The sequence below is a fragment of the Arachis hypogaea genome, chromosome 7 (assembly GCF_003086295.3).
Source record: "Arachis hypogaea cultivar Tifrunner chromosome 7, arahy.Tifrunner.gnm2.J5K5, whole genome shotgun sequence".
NCBI classification, from domain to species: domain Eukaryota; kingdom Viridiplantae; phylum Streptophyta; class Magnoliopsida; order Fabales; family Fabaceae; genus Arachis; species Arachis hypogaea.
The window spans coordinates 12,608,731-12,628,291 of record NC_092042.1 but is presented as its reverse complement, the minus strand read 5'-3'; the positions used below and the strand labels follow the sequence as shown (position 1 = coordinate 12,628,291).

At 31.4% G+C, this 19,561-nt stretch overlaps 2 protein-coding genes across 7 annotated transcripts; one reads left to right on the top strand and one right to left on the bottom strand.

The window, feature by feature from the left end:
* Positions 1 to 777: 777 nt before the first annotated feature.
* Positions 778 to 8,197, top strand: LOC112702504 (protein INVOLVED IN DE NOVO 2). Of its 6 annotated transcripts, none has more exons than XR_003154169.3 (11): positions 778 to 1,002; positions 1,601 to 1,954; positions 2,100 to 2,456; positions 2,613 to 2,963; positions 3,141 to 4,079; positions 4,488 to 4,669; positions 5,316 to 5,405; positions 5,494 to 5,781; positions 6,439 to 6,648; positions 6,972 to 7,261; positions 7,769 to 8,197. XR_003154169.3 is itself a non-coding variant. In XM_025753562.2 (10 exons), exons 2-10 carry the CDS (start codon positions 1,633 to 1,635, stop codon positions 7,988 to 7,990), a joined length of 2,961 nt encoding a protein of 986 aa, XP_025609347.1. In that variant the 5' UTR covers positions 778 to 1,002; positions 1,601 to 1,632; the 3' UTR covers positions 7,991 to 8,197. The 6 variants fall into 6 exon arrangements, 3 of the variants coding, with proteins under 3 accessions (XP_025609347.1, XP_029143723.1, XP_029143722.1); XR_011863682.1 differs by having other exon boundaries at positions 790 to 1,002; positions 1,595 to 1,954; XM_025753562.2 differs by lacking the exon at positions 6,972 to 7,261.
* Positions 8,198 to 8,972: 775 nt separating this feature from the next.
* Positions 8,973 to 11,342, bottom strand: LOC112702503 (expansin-A6). The gene is made up of 3 exons (XM_025753560.3): positions 11,105 to 11,342; positions 10,483 to 10,801; positions 8,973 to 9,930 (listed from the first exon to the last, which is right to left on the bottom strand). Exons 1-3 carry the CDS (start codon positions 11,250 to 11,252, stop codon positions 9,621 to 9,623), a joined length of 777 nt encoding a protein of 258 aa, XP_025609345.1. The 5' UTR covers positions 11,253 to 11,342; the 3' UTR covers positions 8,973 to 9,620.
* Positions 11,343 to 19,561: the final 8,219 nt, after the last annotated feature.

Here is a 19,561-nt window from a genome sequence, read left to right as displayed (position 1 = left end):
TTAATTGGGTTCCTGCACTAAATTTTTTTCTTTCAATTAGGTATCTGTTGATAGTAATTGGCTTAATTGTATAGGAACCCAACTAAAAAAAATAATTGGTGTAGAGACTCAAATAAAAGAAAAAAATATAGAGACTCAATTAAAAAAGAGTAAAGTATCATTTTTGTCCCCAACGTTTGGGGTAAATTCTACTTGTATCCCTAACGTTTAAATCGTCCTATTTGTACCCCTAACGTTTGTAAAAGTGATTCAATGTTATCCTGTTATTAATTACACATCATGAACGCTTTAGTTTGAGTTTTAAAAATCTCTTCTTGAATTTAAAATACAAATGTCTGGAATAGAATTGATGATCCGCTTCGAAAAATAGCTCATCAAAAGTTAAAACTAATTTCTACAATATTTACATAATTCACTTTTTTATGGACATAATTGAATTTAAACACAAATAGTGGGTATAATATTAAAATCGAACACATTCAAGTAAGACCTAATTGAGAATGAATACATCTAAATGAGAATAATTGAAAAATATAATCTGATTTGTTAATATAATTGATAGTAGGATAATATTGAATCACTTTTATAAACGTTAGGGATACAAATAGGACAATTTAAACGTTAGGGACACAAATAGAATTTAACCCAAATGTTAGAAATAAAAACGATACTTTACTCATTAAAAAAATTAGTACAAAAATTCAATAAAAAAATATAAAGATCTAATTAAAAATTTTGCACAAAAAACTAATTGTGTAATTAAACCGTAAAATTGTTAGTGATTTTGTTATTTGGGTGATTTCTGCGGCTGACAAGGAAACGTGAAACACTGAAACGGAAATGGCAGTGGCAGTACCGAGTTACTCCTTACTCTAAATCGCTCCCATAGTTTCATTCCCTTCACTCGCAACGTTCTTTGTTCCGATCGCACTACTTTCTTCTCTCCTAATACCCCAATTCCAAAACTACGCCTCAAACGTCTTCCAATTTCTTAGTTCTCAGGTGAATAACCTCTCTTCCTTTCTTCTCTCCATACCCTACATTTTACCCAATTGCAAAATATATATATGCTTTTTTTTTTTTAATTTCCTAATTCTTTGTGCATTGGTGACTCAGAATTCATCCTATGAAATTGATTGATTTATTATTCAACTTTGAATTGCCGAATTGCCATGCATGCTTTCGTGCACTGCATTGCATTGCATTGTCTTTCTGTTTTATGTAAATTTTTCTTCTTATTATAAGCTTATATAACTTGAGTTAGGTTAGCTGGAACCAAATGAACTCTAGACAAAAAAGGGGGACAATGGTGGTAAGATTACTGTTTTAAAATCAAATGGGGCAGGCATCAAACTGGTCATGTTTCTGGTTGGAACTGTTTCCCTGGTTTGATCATGGTTCAACCATAAATTTACTCATAGGAAAAATTCTAACAATTTATAGTTTTATACAATTAATAAAATTTAAAGTAATGGAGAATTTTTGGAAGAAATTTGCTACTCCACAATATTTGTTTATTTTTTATTTATTTTTTCATGGAAGCGATAGGTAAACCAACACTGCAACCATCTGTACTCAGTTCTAATGTTAATAGTTTCAGTTATTGTAATACCTTGGCTGGGAGAAACTGTAATGGCTCATTGCTCCACCTCCAACACGGATACTAGCGCAAGTGCACCTCAAATAAGTTCATGGTATGTAGATGAATCTTATGAAGAGCTCAAGAAGGGAATTCACCTTGTGAGAATCTCGGATGAGACCTTCACTTGTCCATATTGCCCTAAGAGAAAACAGGGATATCTGTATAGGGAACTCCTTCAACATGCTTCTGAGGTTTGTCATAGTAGTGCACTAAAAAGAAGTGCAAGAGAGAAGGCTAATCATATGGCTTTAGCGAAATATTTGGAAAAAGATCTTGCGAGTTTCGATGGCCCGACAAAACCTGTAGATAAAGGTGTTCAATCTTGTTATGTTGAAGTTATTTATTCTTTACTAAGTTCTGCAGAAATTGTCCAATTCATGAACATGTTTAATGGCATAATAAATATATATATGGCAACAGAAAAAAATCAGTACTAACATTAATCTGTTGTTTCCAGGTACCAATGTATTAAGCATGGGAGATACAGTACAGCATCACTCCTCTGACAAGGATACTAATATAAGTGCTACTCAAATAAGTGGGTTCTATGTAAATAAATTTTATAACAAACTCAAAACGGCAAGTCAAAATGCGAAAACCTCAGATGATACGTTTGCTTGCCCATTCTGCCCTAAAAACAGAAAACAGAATTATGCGTACAGGGAAATCCTTGCACATGCTTCTGGGGTGGGTCAGAGTAGTTCACAGAAGAGAAGCATGAAAGAAAAAGCTACTCATCTAGCTTTAATGAAATATTTGAAAAAGGATGTTATAATTAAGGATGCAAATTGCCCATCAGAACCTGCAGATAAAGGTGATCACCTCTTAATGAAGCAACAAAAACAAAATTCTGTTCAATATAAATTTTTCCCAGTATGCAGAAATGGGTCATTTCTGAGTGATATTTGAAGGGACTATCTGTAGAGCAACATGAATAATGTCGGTAGTGACAGTACTTTTTGTCTTTCAGGTTCCCCAACAGCAAGTTCGCATGACACTGTGATGGGTCAATGCTCTAACAAAAATCCTGGTACAACTGCATCTCGAATAAGTCGGCGGTATTTCATTAAAGCTTATGAGGAACTCAAAAAGGGAAAGCACATAGTGAAAGTCTCAGACGAGAGTTTCATTTGTCCTTATTGCCCTAGAAAGTTAAGTCGGTATTATGTGCTTAGGGAAATTCTTGAACATGCTAAAGGGGTAAGTAAGAGTTCCTCACAAAAGAGAAGTGGCACAGAGAAGGCCAATCATCTAGCTTTAGTGAAATATTTGAAAACGGATCTGGTTAATGCGAATGGTCACTTAAAATCTGTGAATGAAGGTAAACTCCTAGTTAGCAAAGCAATTATACGTTACAAATGTTTTTGTTCAAGTCGTGATTATTACTCCAGTGACAGAGTATGCAAAAACAGAAGTTGTCCTCTTACAATATTTAATGGAAGTAATCTATAACACAAGATATTAATAATTTGTGCTAACACTAGTTTTGGTCTTTCAGGAACCAAAGTACTAAGCCCGAGAAAAAGCGTAATGGAACAATGCTCAAGAAAGGATACTAATACAAGTGCACCTCAAATAAGCAGGTGGCATGTAGATAATTCTTATGACCAACTTAAAATGGGAAATCACAATGTGAAAACCTCAGATGAGACTTTCACATGTCCATACTGCCCAAAAAAGAGAAAACGAGATTATGTGTACAGAGAACTACTTGAACATGCTTCTGGGGTGGGTCAGAGCAGTTCACAGAAGAGAAGTGCCAGAGAGAAAGCAGATCATCTGGCTTTACTAAAATATTTGAAAAAGGATGTTATTAATATTGATGGTCCATTGAAACCTGCAGATGACAAAACCCATCTTGTTAATTCTGATGAGCAGTTTGTGTGGCCTTGGACTGGGATTGTAGTTAATATTCCCACTATACAGACAGAAGATGGACGTTGTGTAGGGCAAAGTGGTGCCATGTTGAGGGATGAATACAAAAGCAGGGGTTTTAATCCACGTAGAGTTCGTGCACTTTGGAGTTCACAAGTTCACTCTGGAACTGCTCTTGTCGAATTCAATAATAATTGGCTAGGCTTGGATGATGCATTGCGTTTTGAAAGAGCATATGAACTAGATCACCATGGTAAAAAGGACTGGCTTGCTAATACTGAGCTGAAGTATGGTATTTATGCTTGGCTTGCACGAGTCAATGATTATAAGTTGAACAATATTATTGGGGAACAACTGCGGAAGATGAGGGATGTCAGGACTATAAATCAACTTATGGAAGAAGAAGCTAGAAAGCAGGATAAACTCGTGCTCAATTTAACTAACACTATTCAGGTAAAGAACAAGCTTTTAAAGGAGATGGAAGTACAGTACAGTGAAGCTACAATTAAAATTGATGTTGTAATGGGGGAAATAGATAAGCTCACTAAATCTCATGACGAAGGTATATGTTAATATTTTGCCTAAGTTGCTTTTTCTTCAGTTTGGATTCTGATTCATTGGTTATGTATGCAATTGTTACTATTTCATGTTTCCGGTTTATTGTCCATTTTTTAAGTACCCAATGCTGTGATGCAACCAATAATTTGTTTGCCTAGTACAACTTCCAGCGTGGCAATTTCTGGATCGCTGGACTAACTCCAATTTTAATAACTTATTGCAGAATTAAATTCCAAAAACTTTGGTTGCAATAGCATCATGTTTTCACGATAAAATCTACTATTTAAAAATAAATTAAAAAATGTTCAGAACGTCCTGTTAGAACACGACAATAGATTTGCAACTGATTATTTTAGAATGATCCTGGACGATGGTAATGATATCGTTTTATGTCTTTATTGCTTGTATTCAGAGATGAAGAAAATACAGTCAAGTGCAAGGCAATACTTTCAGAATATTTTTAGTGGCCATGAAAGGCTTAAGTTACAATTAGAATCTCAGAAAACCGAGCTTGAGTTGCGAAGAATAGAATTGGAAAAGCGGGAAGCACATAATGAAAGTGAAAGAAAAAAGTTGAAAGAAGAGATTGAGGAGGTGCGGTGCTTTTGTTATTTTGTTACTCCTTTTCTAAGATGCTTCAAAATGAAGATTGAAGGAGAAAATACTTTTCAAGGATGCTTAGTTGTTAAGACGGAGGGTTGTGTATTTTATTCTTAATTGATAAATACACTGCATTACATGGTTACCTAGTCTCAGTAAATGTTTTAATTTTATATTGCATTCAATAATCATTGTTTACATCATGCAAAATTTGATCTTAAACCAGCTTATACTATGTGTGATCTTTACTCCATTCTAGTAGATATCACCAGACACAATCTTCAATATGTGTCGTGGGTTGAACAATTACGATTGAACAATAATGAATACCATTGAGTTGTCATACACTAAGCAGGCAATTTATGGGATGAAATTTTTGGAAAAGAGGGAGAAAGTAAACCATCAGTCTAGAGGTGTATGCATTAGAATTTTACAGTGGCTTTTCTAGTTTTACCATTTTACCTGTATCCTCCAAATGAGATTTATTTTTTTTATTTATTCCGAAGAATCTGTAACCAACACTTTGGCATCATATTTTTTTTATTTGGCCGAGTGGTCGATCCCCTTTAATAATATTGGCGTGCTTAAGATGCATGTAAGATAGGTTTATTTGATAATCCTCATTTTATTGTCTTTTCAGAATGCAATGAAAAACAGCTCTCTTCAGATTGCTGTTCATGAACAAGAGAAGGCTAATAAAAATCTTTTGAGACTGGCTGCAGATCAGGAGGTTTGCATAACCAGTTTTGAGGCTTTATTTATACTTTATATTGCAAAAAGGTGTAATTGTTAATGCTATTGACTATTTGTTTATCCAGCGACAAAAAGAAGAACTCCATGCTAAAATTATCCGGCTTGAAAAACAATTGGATATGAAACAAAAATTGGAGTTGGAGATTCACCAACTAAAGGGAAAATTAAATGTCATGAAGCACATGGAAGATGATGGAGATTCTGAAGTTTTGAATGTGATGGATATTTTATATAACGAATTAAGAGATAAGGAACAGTCACTTCGAGAGATAGGGACATTGAACCAAGCACTAATTGTTAAAGAGCGTAAGAGCAACGATGAGCTGCAGGATGCTCGAAAAGTATTGATTAGTGTAAGTTTTTTGTTTTCCCTTTTTCCCTGATAAGCGCATATTGAAAAGTATTCCAAAGTGCATATTTTTTTGAACTACACTGTAAGCGCATCTGTTCAATCAGGTCCTGTTTTTTTTAATACTTTGATATCTGATTTCTTGGCTGTCATTGGAATATGACCCGGTCATTTATTAGACACAGGTTTTGCTTCTTGTCAGCTCAATAAATTCTTATATGAATCAGATAAGATATTAACTGATTGATGAAACTGTCCTGTATGAACCACAATGAAAGAAATAAAAATTTCGTTGGAGATGAAATATACTTTGTTTTAAATTAAGGTTTCTTTTATAGTACATTCTTTCCCTTTTTTTTTATTTGCCAAATTTAATTTATTCAGTTAGACATCAAGGTAACAAAGTAACTCCACTAAAGTCAACTTATTCATTTGATATCTAATTAACATGTCGCCGAATTGATTATTTCTAATTCATATGTCTCTAAAACTGTACTTGTAGAAGAGACCAGCACTGCTGGCTTGTAATGGTGCAACAGTCATATTGTGTGGATAATCAGTTCTCGTCTGTTACCTGACTTGTGGCTCATGGATTTTTATGCTCTGAACATTGAAACCTCCTTTCCTTTCTCCATGCTTTCTTATATTTTAAATGTTTCAGGGAGTTAAAGACATGTGTACTCGTGGCAATATTGGTGTGAGGAGAATGGGGGAACTTGATATTAGACCGTTTGTTGAATTTATGAGGAAAAGATATAATGATGAGGAAGCAGAAGAGAGAGCTTTGGAACTGTGTTCATTGTGGGAAGAGTATCTTAAGGACCCAGACTGGCATCCCTTTAAAATCAGCACAATTGATGGGAAACATCAGGTGTGTCTTTGCTAATCTTATAGATCTATTGAAATATTTTTTTTCTTGATATCGCTCTTCAGTCTTAATAGAATTTGTATCTTTCTTTTACAGTTTTGCTAAAGGGCGTTTGTTAAGGTGTTTAATGTAGAAATAATTTATTAAAAAAACTAAAACTTTGTAGTTTCCAATGCTTCTATAGTGTATTTATTGAAGAAATTTTTTTAAAGATTTCTACTCTATATAACCCAATACCCTTCGTTTATTAGCATTCCATTTATCCCATTGTTTTATTGATGGATGAAGATAATAAATATCCATGATAGCTGCTTTACTTGAAACAGGAGATGAAGAAGAAGCTTTGATCCATGTACCATAAGGGTTGTTTGTGAATTGCGTTTGGAAGAGAATGGAGGGGACGGGAAAGCTTGTAGTGTAAATTTTACACCCTTCAAAACCCTTCCTTCCCCATAGCCAGCCACCTCTAGGTTTATAACTGTGTGACCTCTAGAACATATTGGTCCTGAAACTTCAGGGTTTATGTTTACTGAGAATTGGGATTTCATAGGCCCTATCTGCCATGAAATGAAATCTAGAAAAAGACTTTAGATCACTGGAGGAAAAAAAATGGAAGGTAACATTAAATGTATATGTTTTAAGTTGAATAATTTTATGACAAACTAAGTTGTGTGGTTTGTCTTTAGTCTTTATGTGACACCGATCAGCATATTTTACATAAGGTGTAATGTCTTTTGCCCCTTTATTTTTGTGTCCAATATTATTTAGGAAGACGCCGGAAGATTAATTACACTTTTTTTTTTTGGGTCAATTTATATTAGATGAGGCTCGAACCCGAGACCTCTTAGCGAGGACGGGGACATATGCCATCTGAGCCACGGCTCATTGGCATTACACTTTTGATTAAACATATTTGCTTTCACTGGAAAGTAAATAACTAAATATGGATATCAGTTGAACATAGGAATGTTGTGGACCATTGTTTTGGTCTATTTGTTGTTATTCCAAACAGGACCACTGCATTTAGTCATTTACAACTTCTATTCATGTCTAAAACTTCGTTGCATTATTTTTATGATAATATGTTTTTCTTATCTGGCTTTGCTCATTTGTCTCATTTCAGGAAATGGTAGATGATAACGATGAAAAGTTGAAAGGACTAAAAAACGAGATGGGGGAAGAAGTGTACAACGCTGTGGTGGAAGCTTTAAGAGAGATAAATGAATACAATCCAAGTGGACGGTACATAACCTCGGAATTATGGAACTACAAAGATGGAAGAAAAGCAACTTTGCAAGAAGGGGTAAATTTTCTATTGGAGCAATGGAAACTTCATAAACGTTAGAGGGAAATTATGTAAATGTTTGGATGTGAATAGCTAGAAAGAATTATTTAGACAAGGACTAAGTGCTTAAATTTACATCTTTTCTCTCAAAATACTTCTAGATTTATTGCATTCGAAATTTTATATTAATGTTTCAAATCATTTTGTCCTTCACTATAGCAATGTGCTTTAATTATCAAATATGCTTGTGGAAATGTCTTCACTTAATTTTTATCATCTGATTAATTTATTCTGTTGTTACATTATGTTTCATTGTTTGTGTCAATATTATTCTTAGAATTGTAATCGTGTGATAAAATTTTAAACTAAATAAATTTCTTAATTAATATGTGATAATGACACATAATAAAATATGTTATAATTATGCCACTTCTTTTCTTAAAGTGACGAGTAAAGAAGGACTGGTGTAGTTTTGTTACTTTGTATGATGTAATTGTGGATTGCGATGCGACTATCTTGCTCTTTTACTTTAAGAATAGATGAAGCAAAAATAACAACAAAAATAAATTCTTCTGTCGAAGATGTTCTAAGGCACACTACTTTCTTGTAATATAATTCAACTTGCATTATGCCTGAATCATACCTTTTCGCAATTTCACAACTAAATTAAAGATAACCTCATCATTACTAACATAATTAATACATAAGATAGCATCAGAGAAGTTAGGAAAACCATCACGGAAGGCATAGAATCTACTTTTAATACCAATATAACAAAGATCAAAGAAGAGACAAATACTCTTATTAATCAACGTTGATTTGAATATTTTTTCTCCTTTAACTTTTCGGCGCTGGTAAATAAAGCATGCTAAATTGTGAAAGATGCATGCATCAACTAACCACACTTTTCGAATTTCAATTAGTGTACTAATAAAATGAATCATATCCAAGGCTCGAGATAGCAAAGCATAAACTCACATCAAACTCATCTCAGCAATATCAATGAGAAATTATAATTATAATTAACAAAGAAAATATTTAAGCAGACTTGATGATCATGTTATATAAAATATATAATATGATAATATTTATATATATAGTAAGCATAGCTGCGGGCATATAAACTTGCAAGCCACTTCAGCTCCTTTCAAAAAGTTCATTACATCGTCATATTCTCCACCATCTTTTACTCAAAATGGAGATATCTATATAAAATAATAAAAACCTTGAAGAAAAACCTAAACCCATATACCGAAGACATATATTTGATTGATTCACCACTACCTCAAAACAAGACAAAGAAAATGTCAAAAAGTATCACTAATACATACCACCGCTTTTTAATTTTCTATTTTAATGATGTTCATTGAACATATATATATAAGATGTGAAAGATTGTACCAATTCAAATATTATTTATCATTAGATAAAATATAAACTCACACTTAAATTGAGTCTATACCTCGTTTAATGATGAATAATATGCAAATGGATACAAATATTTCACAAATAAAATATATACCATAATAACATGGAAAACTTTTAAATGTATCGGTATACCAGTATTTCAATCATTTTAAACGGTTAATCTTAATTATAAAAAATATATATAATATATATAATTAAGATAACTGTTAAAAATCACCGATATACTTGAAAACTTGTCCATAACATGTTTGTATGTATGTTTCTAGACCCTAAAGTTTTTGCCGGTGAAGGTTTGGCCAAATTGCCAATTGGAGGGTGCAATGTTCCAAGAAGTGGAAGTGCGACGGTCACTGGCTGTGACCCTGAAGGAGAGTGACTGACCAACCAAAACAGAGTTTGATTGCCAGTTTTGACCCCAGTTACGGCTCATGGTCATCCACCCTGTATTGGAACCCTTCACACTCGCCCTCATGATATCCCCTGCACCTGCCACGTTCGTGATCAAAACCAAGTTGAAGTAACGGAAACCGTTGATCGTGAATCTCATTCCACCTTGCTTGCGGCATGGAACCCTACACAACAGGGGCATAATCGTAATAAAACATTGTTACAGGGTTTTATCAATTTTTTAAGAGAAAAAAAATCCACCAATTATGACTTAGTATTTGTAACCTTTAGACAAATATAGCTTGTTAGATAAAAATAAAATTTTATTTCTTTTTTAATTTTCCTTTTCTGTATAGTTAACCAGTGTGGGAGGGAATCATGATGCATGGAGTGGAAAGATGAAAAAAGAAGATTCTATTGTTTGGGGAATCGTGCAATTACGCGGCCAAATGTTTCAGAATCCCGAATCCCGTTGAGATGAACGGTCCAGATTGTCCGTTTTCGGCTACTGAGGTCCACGTAGAAAATGGTACCCTCCTCTCATTTGTATTTCATAGTTGGGAGTTGAGACTACATCGTCAAATATTGCGTACCATTCCCACTATTACTGTCTTGTCTCCACCGTAGCAGAATATGAGCTCACTTTGTCTCCCCAAACGACACCGTTTCCTCTCTTTTTTTATTCTTTGATAAGTTGAAAAGCCACAATCTCAAAAAGTCAAAGAAGAGTTAGTTACCTGCGGTAAGAGACGGGAACAATGCCAGCGCGGTACTGAGCGATCTTGAGGAACATGGGCATGGCGAGATCGAAGTGTGGCCTTGGAGGGTTGCACCAACCTCCATTGTCACTTGGGAGAGCGTAGTTGGGAGGGCAGAAGTTAGTTGCCGTCACGAATATCGATGGCGAACCCGCATGGCACCAGTTGGGGTCGTTGGCGCATTTGATCTCGAAACACGCTCCGCAGCTGAAGCCATTGTTGAACAGTGCAGTGCTCAACGCCGCCGTGTTCACTCCGTACCCTTGGCTGTACAAGTTTCCATAACCACATGCTCCTCCTGCGTAGTAATAATAATTACAAGTTAATTTTCAGCTTTCCTTTCTCTTCTCTTCTAACATTTACCGGTAATTATTAATTAAAAAAATAAAAAATTGATTTTTTTATTTTGGAAGCTAAAGTTTTTCAAAGGTGGAAAATGAGAAGACATTATATGTGTGGGTTTGGACTTTGAAGGTTTGGTGATAGATGGGTTTAGTTGAAAACAGAGGAAAACAGAGGAAACATAGTAAAATAAAAGAAAAGTGAAGGTTTTTGAGTTGAAGGGTTAGAAAGGAAGAAACTTTGAAGTGATGGTGGATACCCATTGTTCCGGAGGCGTCGCTGCCACCGTAGAATGTGGCGTGAGCAGTCTCCCATGCGGAGCCAGTGTAGACACCGGGGATTCTGGCTTGTGTTGTTGTGAAGAGAGCTAGTAAAAGTGTTGCAATGCTGATGATTTTGGTGGACATGGTTTCTTCTCTCTTTATGCGAGTTTCAGTGTTTTGGACAGAGAAAGAGAAGGCCAAAGGGTTGTGTTTGTGTGAGGAGGGAAGAGTGTGGAGAGTGTTGGTATTTATGGAGGGAGAGCAATGGGTCATTGTTGAGGTTTAGGGCATCAAAAGTGGAAACTGAAAACTGAAAAGTGGTGTTTAACATGTTAAAAATAATTAAAAATTAATTTTTAATTTTAAAATATAAAAATAAATCATTTTTAAATATTTAAAATTTAATATAAAAAGTAAATTAGAAAAAAATTAAATACTAAATAATAGATACCATAAAATTAATCAAAAATATATGAATCAAGCTTTTCTGAGAATGTCAATAATAAAATAATACTTTAATTATTTTTAAATTAAGTGTCAAATATTCGAATCTTAATTTTTTTATGCAATAATTTATTGGCCAATGACAAATCGACATGAAAAAAATTGAAGATGAGGTAGGCAACCAATAAATATTACAAATTTAAAATTGATTAAACCTTAATTTACTATTTTACTAATATTTTTATTTTAGAAAAATATTTTTTCAATATATATATATATATATATATATATATTATATTCTTAAATTGATTCTCAACAAATTTTATATCACACAAATTAATTGATTATATATATTTAAATTGATTCTCAATAAATTTTATATTACACACATTATTTGATCTGGTTTGATCCCCATAAAATTGCTTGATACCATTTGTACTTCTATCTTCCAACATTTTAAATTTTACTTTTCAAATATTCAAACCCCAGGAGATCTTTTTCTCCATATAAAAATTATTTTTCGAAAAATCAAATCCTTAAATTTTAGTAATTTTAAGGTAATTACTTTTATAAAAATGTTAAATAAATTAGTAAAATATATTAAATTATTTAATAATTTTAACTATTATTTTCATATGATTATATATCTTCATCTGAGTGGGTATTATTCATTAATTTTTACTTGCTTTATTTGTTTGCATTAGGAATTAAATTATTTAAGTCTTAGCACCGATAATTCTCTTGTTGATTATATTAACAATAATGAGATTTCAACTTCAACTTTCATATATTTTATTGAAATGTTTTATTATTAGAATCATTCTTTGATACACGAAATCTAATTCTTCTTAATTTATCACAATAAAATAGGTAAAAGAAAGAAAAAAAAGATATAATAAAACAAACAAATGAGTGATTATTAAATAATAATATAATGTAAGAATCTTGTATTCAATGCAAGAATCAAGATAATAAAATCTGTCAGTTTGCTACAACATTTGTTAGTTCTATCATTCTAATTTATCTAGATTTACACTTAGTAGTATAAAAATTATAGAAATAACATGAAAAGTTACGTTATTGAAAAGAAAAAATATGTTTATACTTATATTTATATTGTATAACAACTCTTTTTTGCAAAATATGCAACTCAATTTACGTTAAAAATGTGATGTATCACATTGTCTAAAAGCTACACTAAATTGGTGGTAGTTAATTAATTATATATTCTTATGTGTAGTTTTTATTAGTAAATAAATAAATCATTATTTTAAATTTACACGTACCATTCTAAATAATAATATTCTTAAATTAAAGCAATCTTAATCTCCAAAATATTTTATCATGTAACAAAAAGCTAACATTATACACACACGGGTGGAGCCAGAAAAAACTTAGGGCCAACATTTGAGTCAATTTTAAGAAAAAAAATATATTGTTTTTAGTTCTAAATTATTTAGTATACTATATACTTATTAAGCATTTTATTTTGAACAAATAATTTATCGATAAAAATACTCATAAATTTTAGGGAGATGATCTCCCCCTTTGAAGTACTACACTATCCTTCATCACTACTGTATGCACACATATTGTAAGGAATTCAGTTTAATTTCTACTCTCCACGCGAATGAATTTCAGCCAAATTAATCATACATACTTCACAGTTGAAGAATAAGAAGGGGGGTGATGTGAGAAGCTAAGTAGTAGTGGGGATGAGTAGTGTAGGAGACAAAAGGGTTTAAGGGATCATCAGGGCCACAATACAATGCTCATATAAACTAACCTTTGCTTCACTTGCAAGTTGTGCTATCAGCAACCAATTCCATTCCAACCATTTCTCATTTTGGAATCTTTGATTGATTTTTCAAAGTACAATTTAAAATTAGAGGATACCATACATATTATATTTTGACTTACTTTTATTACTTAAGAGAACCTAGCTAGCCTGTTGAAAATCTTATAATAGCCTAAGAAAAAAAAAGACAAAAATGATTCTTATAATAACGACGAACAAAATAAGATCAGTCTAAATAGTAAAAATAGAATTGTGAGAGAGTTATACAAACATCGCTGCTAGAGGCTAGACATATTAAAAAAGTCACTACCATTTATAAAATATTATTGTAAAAAATATTGTATATATACATGTAATATTTTAGTCTTTTATATTATTAGACAAAAAATGCCTTTGAATCCATCATTTGTGATCAAATTCACTAGTTTTTATAAACAACAAAATGTTTTATTTTGTAAATTATATATAATAATGAATGACATTTTATTGTTTGGATGTCAAACTACTTTCATATTTCTTTTATATAATAGATAGATTAGCCGTATATAATTGAATAATTATATATACATTTTTGTAATGGAACATACATAACTCTATCACAGGGAATATATTATTCTAAAATTATAAAATGATTAAACATAATCAATATATACTCATAATAGAGTTGGATAATGTCTTGGTTGATCATATATGTAGCCATAGATCATTTAGCTGAGCTTGGAGCCTTCGATTAGTAAGAACTCTTAATGATCTATTATCATTTCCAGTAATTGATAAGCTTAATGTATGTCTTACGTTGTTTAGAAACATGTTTATAGATCAACTAACGGAATGGAATGAATACAATAATTTTCAATCGACCTAAACTTTTGTTGATGCAAAAGTAAATAAAAATTGTGGAGCATATAAGTTTATAAAAGAAAAAAAATCTAATTCTTCTTAATTAATTATCACAATAAAATACGTAAGAGAAAGAAAAAAAATATAATAAAACTTAAAGTAATGCTATATATCCATAATTGTTTTTTGTTAATACTAGACCAATTTAATTAGAGTCAGTTAACAAAATTACTTATATATATAGTATTATCATGTAACGAAAAGCTAACATTATAGTTTTATACATACAGGGGTGGAGCCAGAAAAAAACTTAGGGTCAATTTTAAGAGAAAAAATATATTATTTTTAGTTATAAATTATTAATAGTTTAATTGTAAACTGATATCATAGTGTTTCAATAATTAGTGTATATATTGATATGTTAATTCATAAAATATTAATTTACTAATAAATTAATAATTAGCATATTATATTTTTTAAGCAATACTTATTAATAATAACGAAGTTTAATATTAAAATACTATATATAGTTTATATATTATGAGCACATATTATTCTCTTAATTCTCAAAATTAAATATGATAAAATAAAGTTAAAGTTATACCTCAAATTAATAATTTAATATAGATATTAATTATAGGTTTAATTACTTTATTAATTTTAAATTTTTTTAAATTAGATCTTTATAGTTTAAAAACTTAAAATTCGGTCTTAATTTATATTAGATAAAAAAATTGTAATTACATCCTTATAAGTTGTTATTTAAAAAAATAAACACATTAATCATAAAATATTTGCTTTGAAAATATTTCATAATTCATTCTACATCAAATATAAAAATGAATTTGTTTAAAAAAATGTAAATTTTTAAAGAAAATATTAGAAATGACATAATTAAAATTTTTTATCTAATATAATTATAGAGACTCAATAACAAATTTTTAAATTATAAAGATCTAATTGAAAATTTGATGAAAGTATGAGAACTACTATAATTAATTAAACCTTAATTATAATCAAAATAATTTAGAAAATGTAGATACAAAAATAAAAATACTCATAAATTTTAGGGAGATGACCCCTTAGCTTTCAAGTACTACACTACCCTCCATCACTACTATATGCATACATATTGTAAGGAAAATTTCTACCCAACTTAATCATACATACTTCACATTTGAAGAATAAGAAGAAGGGTGGTGTGAGAAGTAGTAGTGGGATGAGTAGTGTAGGAGACAAAAAGGGTTTAACTGTTTAAGGGAGCATCAGCGCAGGGCCACCATACAAGGTTCATTGAATTAACCTTTGCTTCACTTGCAAGTTGTGCTATCAACCAATCCCATTTCAACCATTTCTATTTTTGGAATCTTTGATTGATTTTTCAAAGTACAACCTAAAATTGGATGATACTATACATGTCATAATTTGACTTGTTATTACTTAAGAGAGTCTGGTAGAGTAGTAGCCAATAAAAATGTCTTACTAGACAAAGAAAAAGAAATCAATAACCATATTTTTATAATAAAAACGAACGAAAAATGAGAATAGTCTAAACCGTAAAAATAGAATTATAAGAGAACTATACAAATATCGTGCAGATAAACATATTGAAAAAGTCATTGTGATTTATAAAAAATGTTATTGTAAAAAATGTTGTATATATACATATAATACTTTAGTCTTTTTTTATTATTAGACAAAAATTCCTAGAAATCTATCACTTGTGATCAAATTCACCAGCTTCTATAATAATTGGTGTATCAATAGACACATTTGGTGTCTATTAATCCACTTTTTTAATATATAAATAGAATAATAATAAATTTGAAATTAATTAGATGATAAACAACAAAACATTTTATTTTATAAATTATATATAATGAATGATATTTTATTATTTGGACATCAAACTACTTTTATATTTCTTATATACATACATTTTTGTAACGGAACATACATAACTCTACATAGGAATATATTATTATAAAATTATAAAATTATTAAACATAATCAATATATATTCATAATAGAGTTGAATAATGTCTTCGTTGATCATATAGGTATAGATCATTTTAGCTTAGCTTGGAGCCTTCGATTAGTAAGATCTCTTAATGATCTATTATCATTTCCAGTAATTAATAAGCTTAATGTATGTCTTGCGTTGTTTAGAAACATGTTTATAGACCAACTAACGGAATGGAATGAATACAATGATTTTTAATTGACCTAAACTTTTGTTGATGCAAAAGTAAATAAAAATTGTGGAGCATATAAGATTTATAATTATTTACATATTTTTATTGAGTGTGGAAAGTCACAACTCATATGCATGTATATGTGTGTTAACCGTCAAAGTAGAAAAAGGGAAAAGAAGGAACGAGAGGGAATGGGACCCACGTGGAAGGAATGGGAAGACATGGCGCATTTATCGCTCCACGTATTACGCCGTGCATTTGCCGTACCTTTCTTGCTTCCTTCTAACGTCAGTCTCACCTACGATTTTTTATTTTTTTCGAAACTCGTCAACAGTTAATTTTACGTGAACTTGATAGTTAAAAATTGTTAAATAAAAATTTAGTCAAATCAATCAAATTATCTAACGGCTTTTAATTATCAACTTTACGTAAAATAGACTTATCTAAATTTCCACCTAAAATCTTATTCCGACTCTTAACAATTTCACAAAAATTATATTCATCCCGACCCTAATAAAAACATAAGGTGTTAATGCCATTGCAATTCTTATTTGTTATCTCTGGTAAGAATGACAAAAAATCCAAACCCGCAAATATCTATAAAGATTATTCGCAATGGAAAATAGAATAGAGACCTACAAAGTTCTTATGGACATGAGGACTTGTTCCACAAATAAATAAAAGAGACGGAGACTGAAGTATCTACCTCATGTAAATCTGCTAGAGTAAAATGATTATCTTTTATATGTGTAATTGTGTATAAAGACTCGCAAATTTTTTAGACATGACCTGTTCTTATAAATATATAGGAGTGGAGATGGAGATTGCTAGATTGAGATTGAAATATCTGTTTTACATAAATTTATTAAAATAAAATTATTGAGGTATTTATTCCATGTTGATTTATTAGAGTAAAATTATTTAAATATTTTTTATGCGTGTGTATGATGAACGGATTTTTGACGGTTTAGAATTTCTCAAATAAAATCTCGTCGAAGTATAGTTTCTAAACCAAGCAATAATCTTTTCATACAAAAAGTTGTTTGTCACTAAAACAAACCCCTAAATTTATAAACCGAAGTATTCAAATCTCGGGTCGTTCTCCCTAGGAATTGTAATGAAGTGTTTTGTTATTAGTTGAGTTATTTTTGGGGTTTTGATAAGAGGCATGAAAGATAAATGGCAAGAAAGTAAACTAACAACTATAAAAGGCTCTTGGCAAGGTATGAAAATCAGAAGTCCTATCCTAGTTATCCTCCTCAATTGTAATGGGAATTGTTCATTGCTACCACTTAGTTAACCCTTACTAAATAAAGGAAAGTCAAGTGGATGAATTGACTTGAGCCACAAGTTCTAGCCAACTCCCAAGGAAGGACTAACTTTAGTGCACTCCAAACCAATTAGCAATCTCTCCAATTATCAATCAACAAAGGAATTAGATAACTCAAGTGTCACTAATTACTCTACCTAGGCCAAGAGGAACAAAATCTACACTAAAACTAAAAGAGACATTTCAACAAACACATAAAGTGCAATAGAAGTAAACATTATTAAATGCAAGAATTAAAGGAATCTATAACTACAAAAATAAGAGATCAACAATAGAAAAGCAAAGAAGAACAATTAGTATGAATTACCTCTTATTTAATTGAAAGAAAATGGAAGGAACAATAGTAGATCTACAACAAAGTATAAGAACAACATAAAGGAAATTACAATAAAAGAATGAAAGAAGAATGAATCTAACAACAAGGAATTGAGAAGATAGAAGTAGAAGAAGATGAATTAAAATCTAGATCTAAGAACTAAACCTAATCCTAAACCTAATTCTAGAGAGAAGTGAGAGCTTCTCTCTCTAGAAACTAATTCTAACTACTAAACTAAACTAATGGTAACTAACTTGTGTTTCCCTCTTCATTCCTTGGGTTAAATAGCATCAGAAATGAGTTGGATTGGCCCCACAAGGCTTTAGAATTCGCTGGCCACGTTTTGCTTTAAGTGAACCAGGTGGCAGCAACGGCGCGTGCGCGTACTATGCGCGTGCGCGCCACCATACGTGTAGCAACTATGGCAAATCTTATATCATTTCGAAGCCCTAGATGTTAGCTTTCTAACCCAACTAGAACCGCATCATTTGGACCTCTGTAGCTCAAGTTATGGTTGTTTAAGTGCGAAGAGGTCGGCTTGACAGCTTTCCGGTTCTTTCATTTCTTCATGAGTTCTCCAACTTTTCATGCTTCTTTCTTCATTTCCTTGATCCAATCTTTGCCTCCTAATCCTTAAATCACTTAACAAACATATCAAGGCATCTAATGAAATCAAGGAGAATTAGATTTAGCTATTTTAAGTCCTAAAAAGCATGTTTTCACTCTTAAGCACAATTAAAGGAGAAGTTATAAAACCATGCTATTTCATTGAATAAATGTGAGAAAAGGTCTACAAAATACTCTAAATTCAATACAAGATAAACCGTCAAATTGGGGTTTATCAACCTCCCCACACTTAAACCTTAGCATGTCCTCATGCTAAACCAAGAATGAAATAAGGGATATGACACTTATTCAAAGCAAAGAAACTATATGCATGCAACTAAATGCAAAATGATTCTACCTACTTGGTTAAAAATAAATCAATCTCCAAGACATACATGCATAAGTAGGGCTTAAGATCATATAACGCGTCATGAGTCCTACCAATTTAAATATAAAAGTGAAGTTCAAGAAGACTTGCAAGAAGAATGCTCATGAAAGCCGGGAATCAAGGAATTGAGCATCGAACCCTCACCGGAAGTGTTTGCACTCTATTCGCTCGGTGTTTGGGGTTGATTCACTCAATTCTCCCCTAATCATGCTTTCCAAGATTTGTTTTTCGTCTAACAATCGACAATTATTTAATGCACGCATACAATTATCATGAGGTCTTTTCTTTAGGTTGTAATGGGACTAGGGTTAAGGTAGGATGCATATTTGGTCAAGTGAGCTTGAAATTTGAATCTTTGATAAGCTTAGACTTCCCACCTAACCTATGACATCCTATACAATTAAGTACTAATCTAACTACCCATTTCTCACTTTTTCACATACTCATGCAATTTCTTTTCTTTTCACAACACTCATGCATTGATTTTATTGAGCTACACTTTGCTTTGGGGCATTTTGTCCCCTTTTTATTTCTTT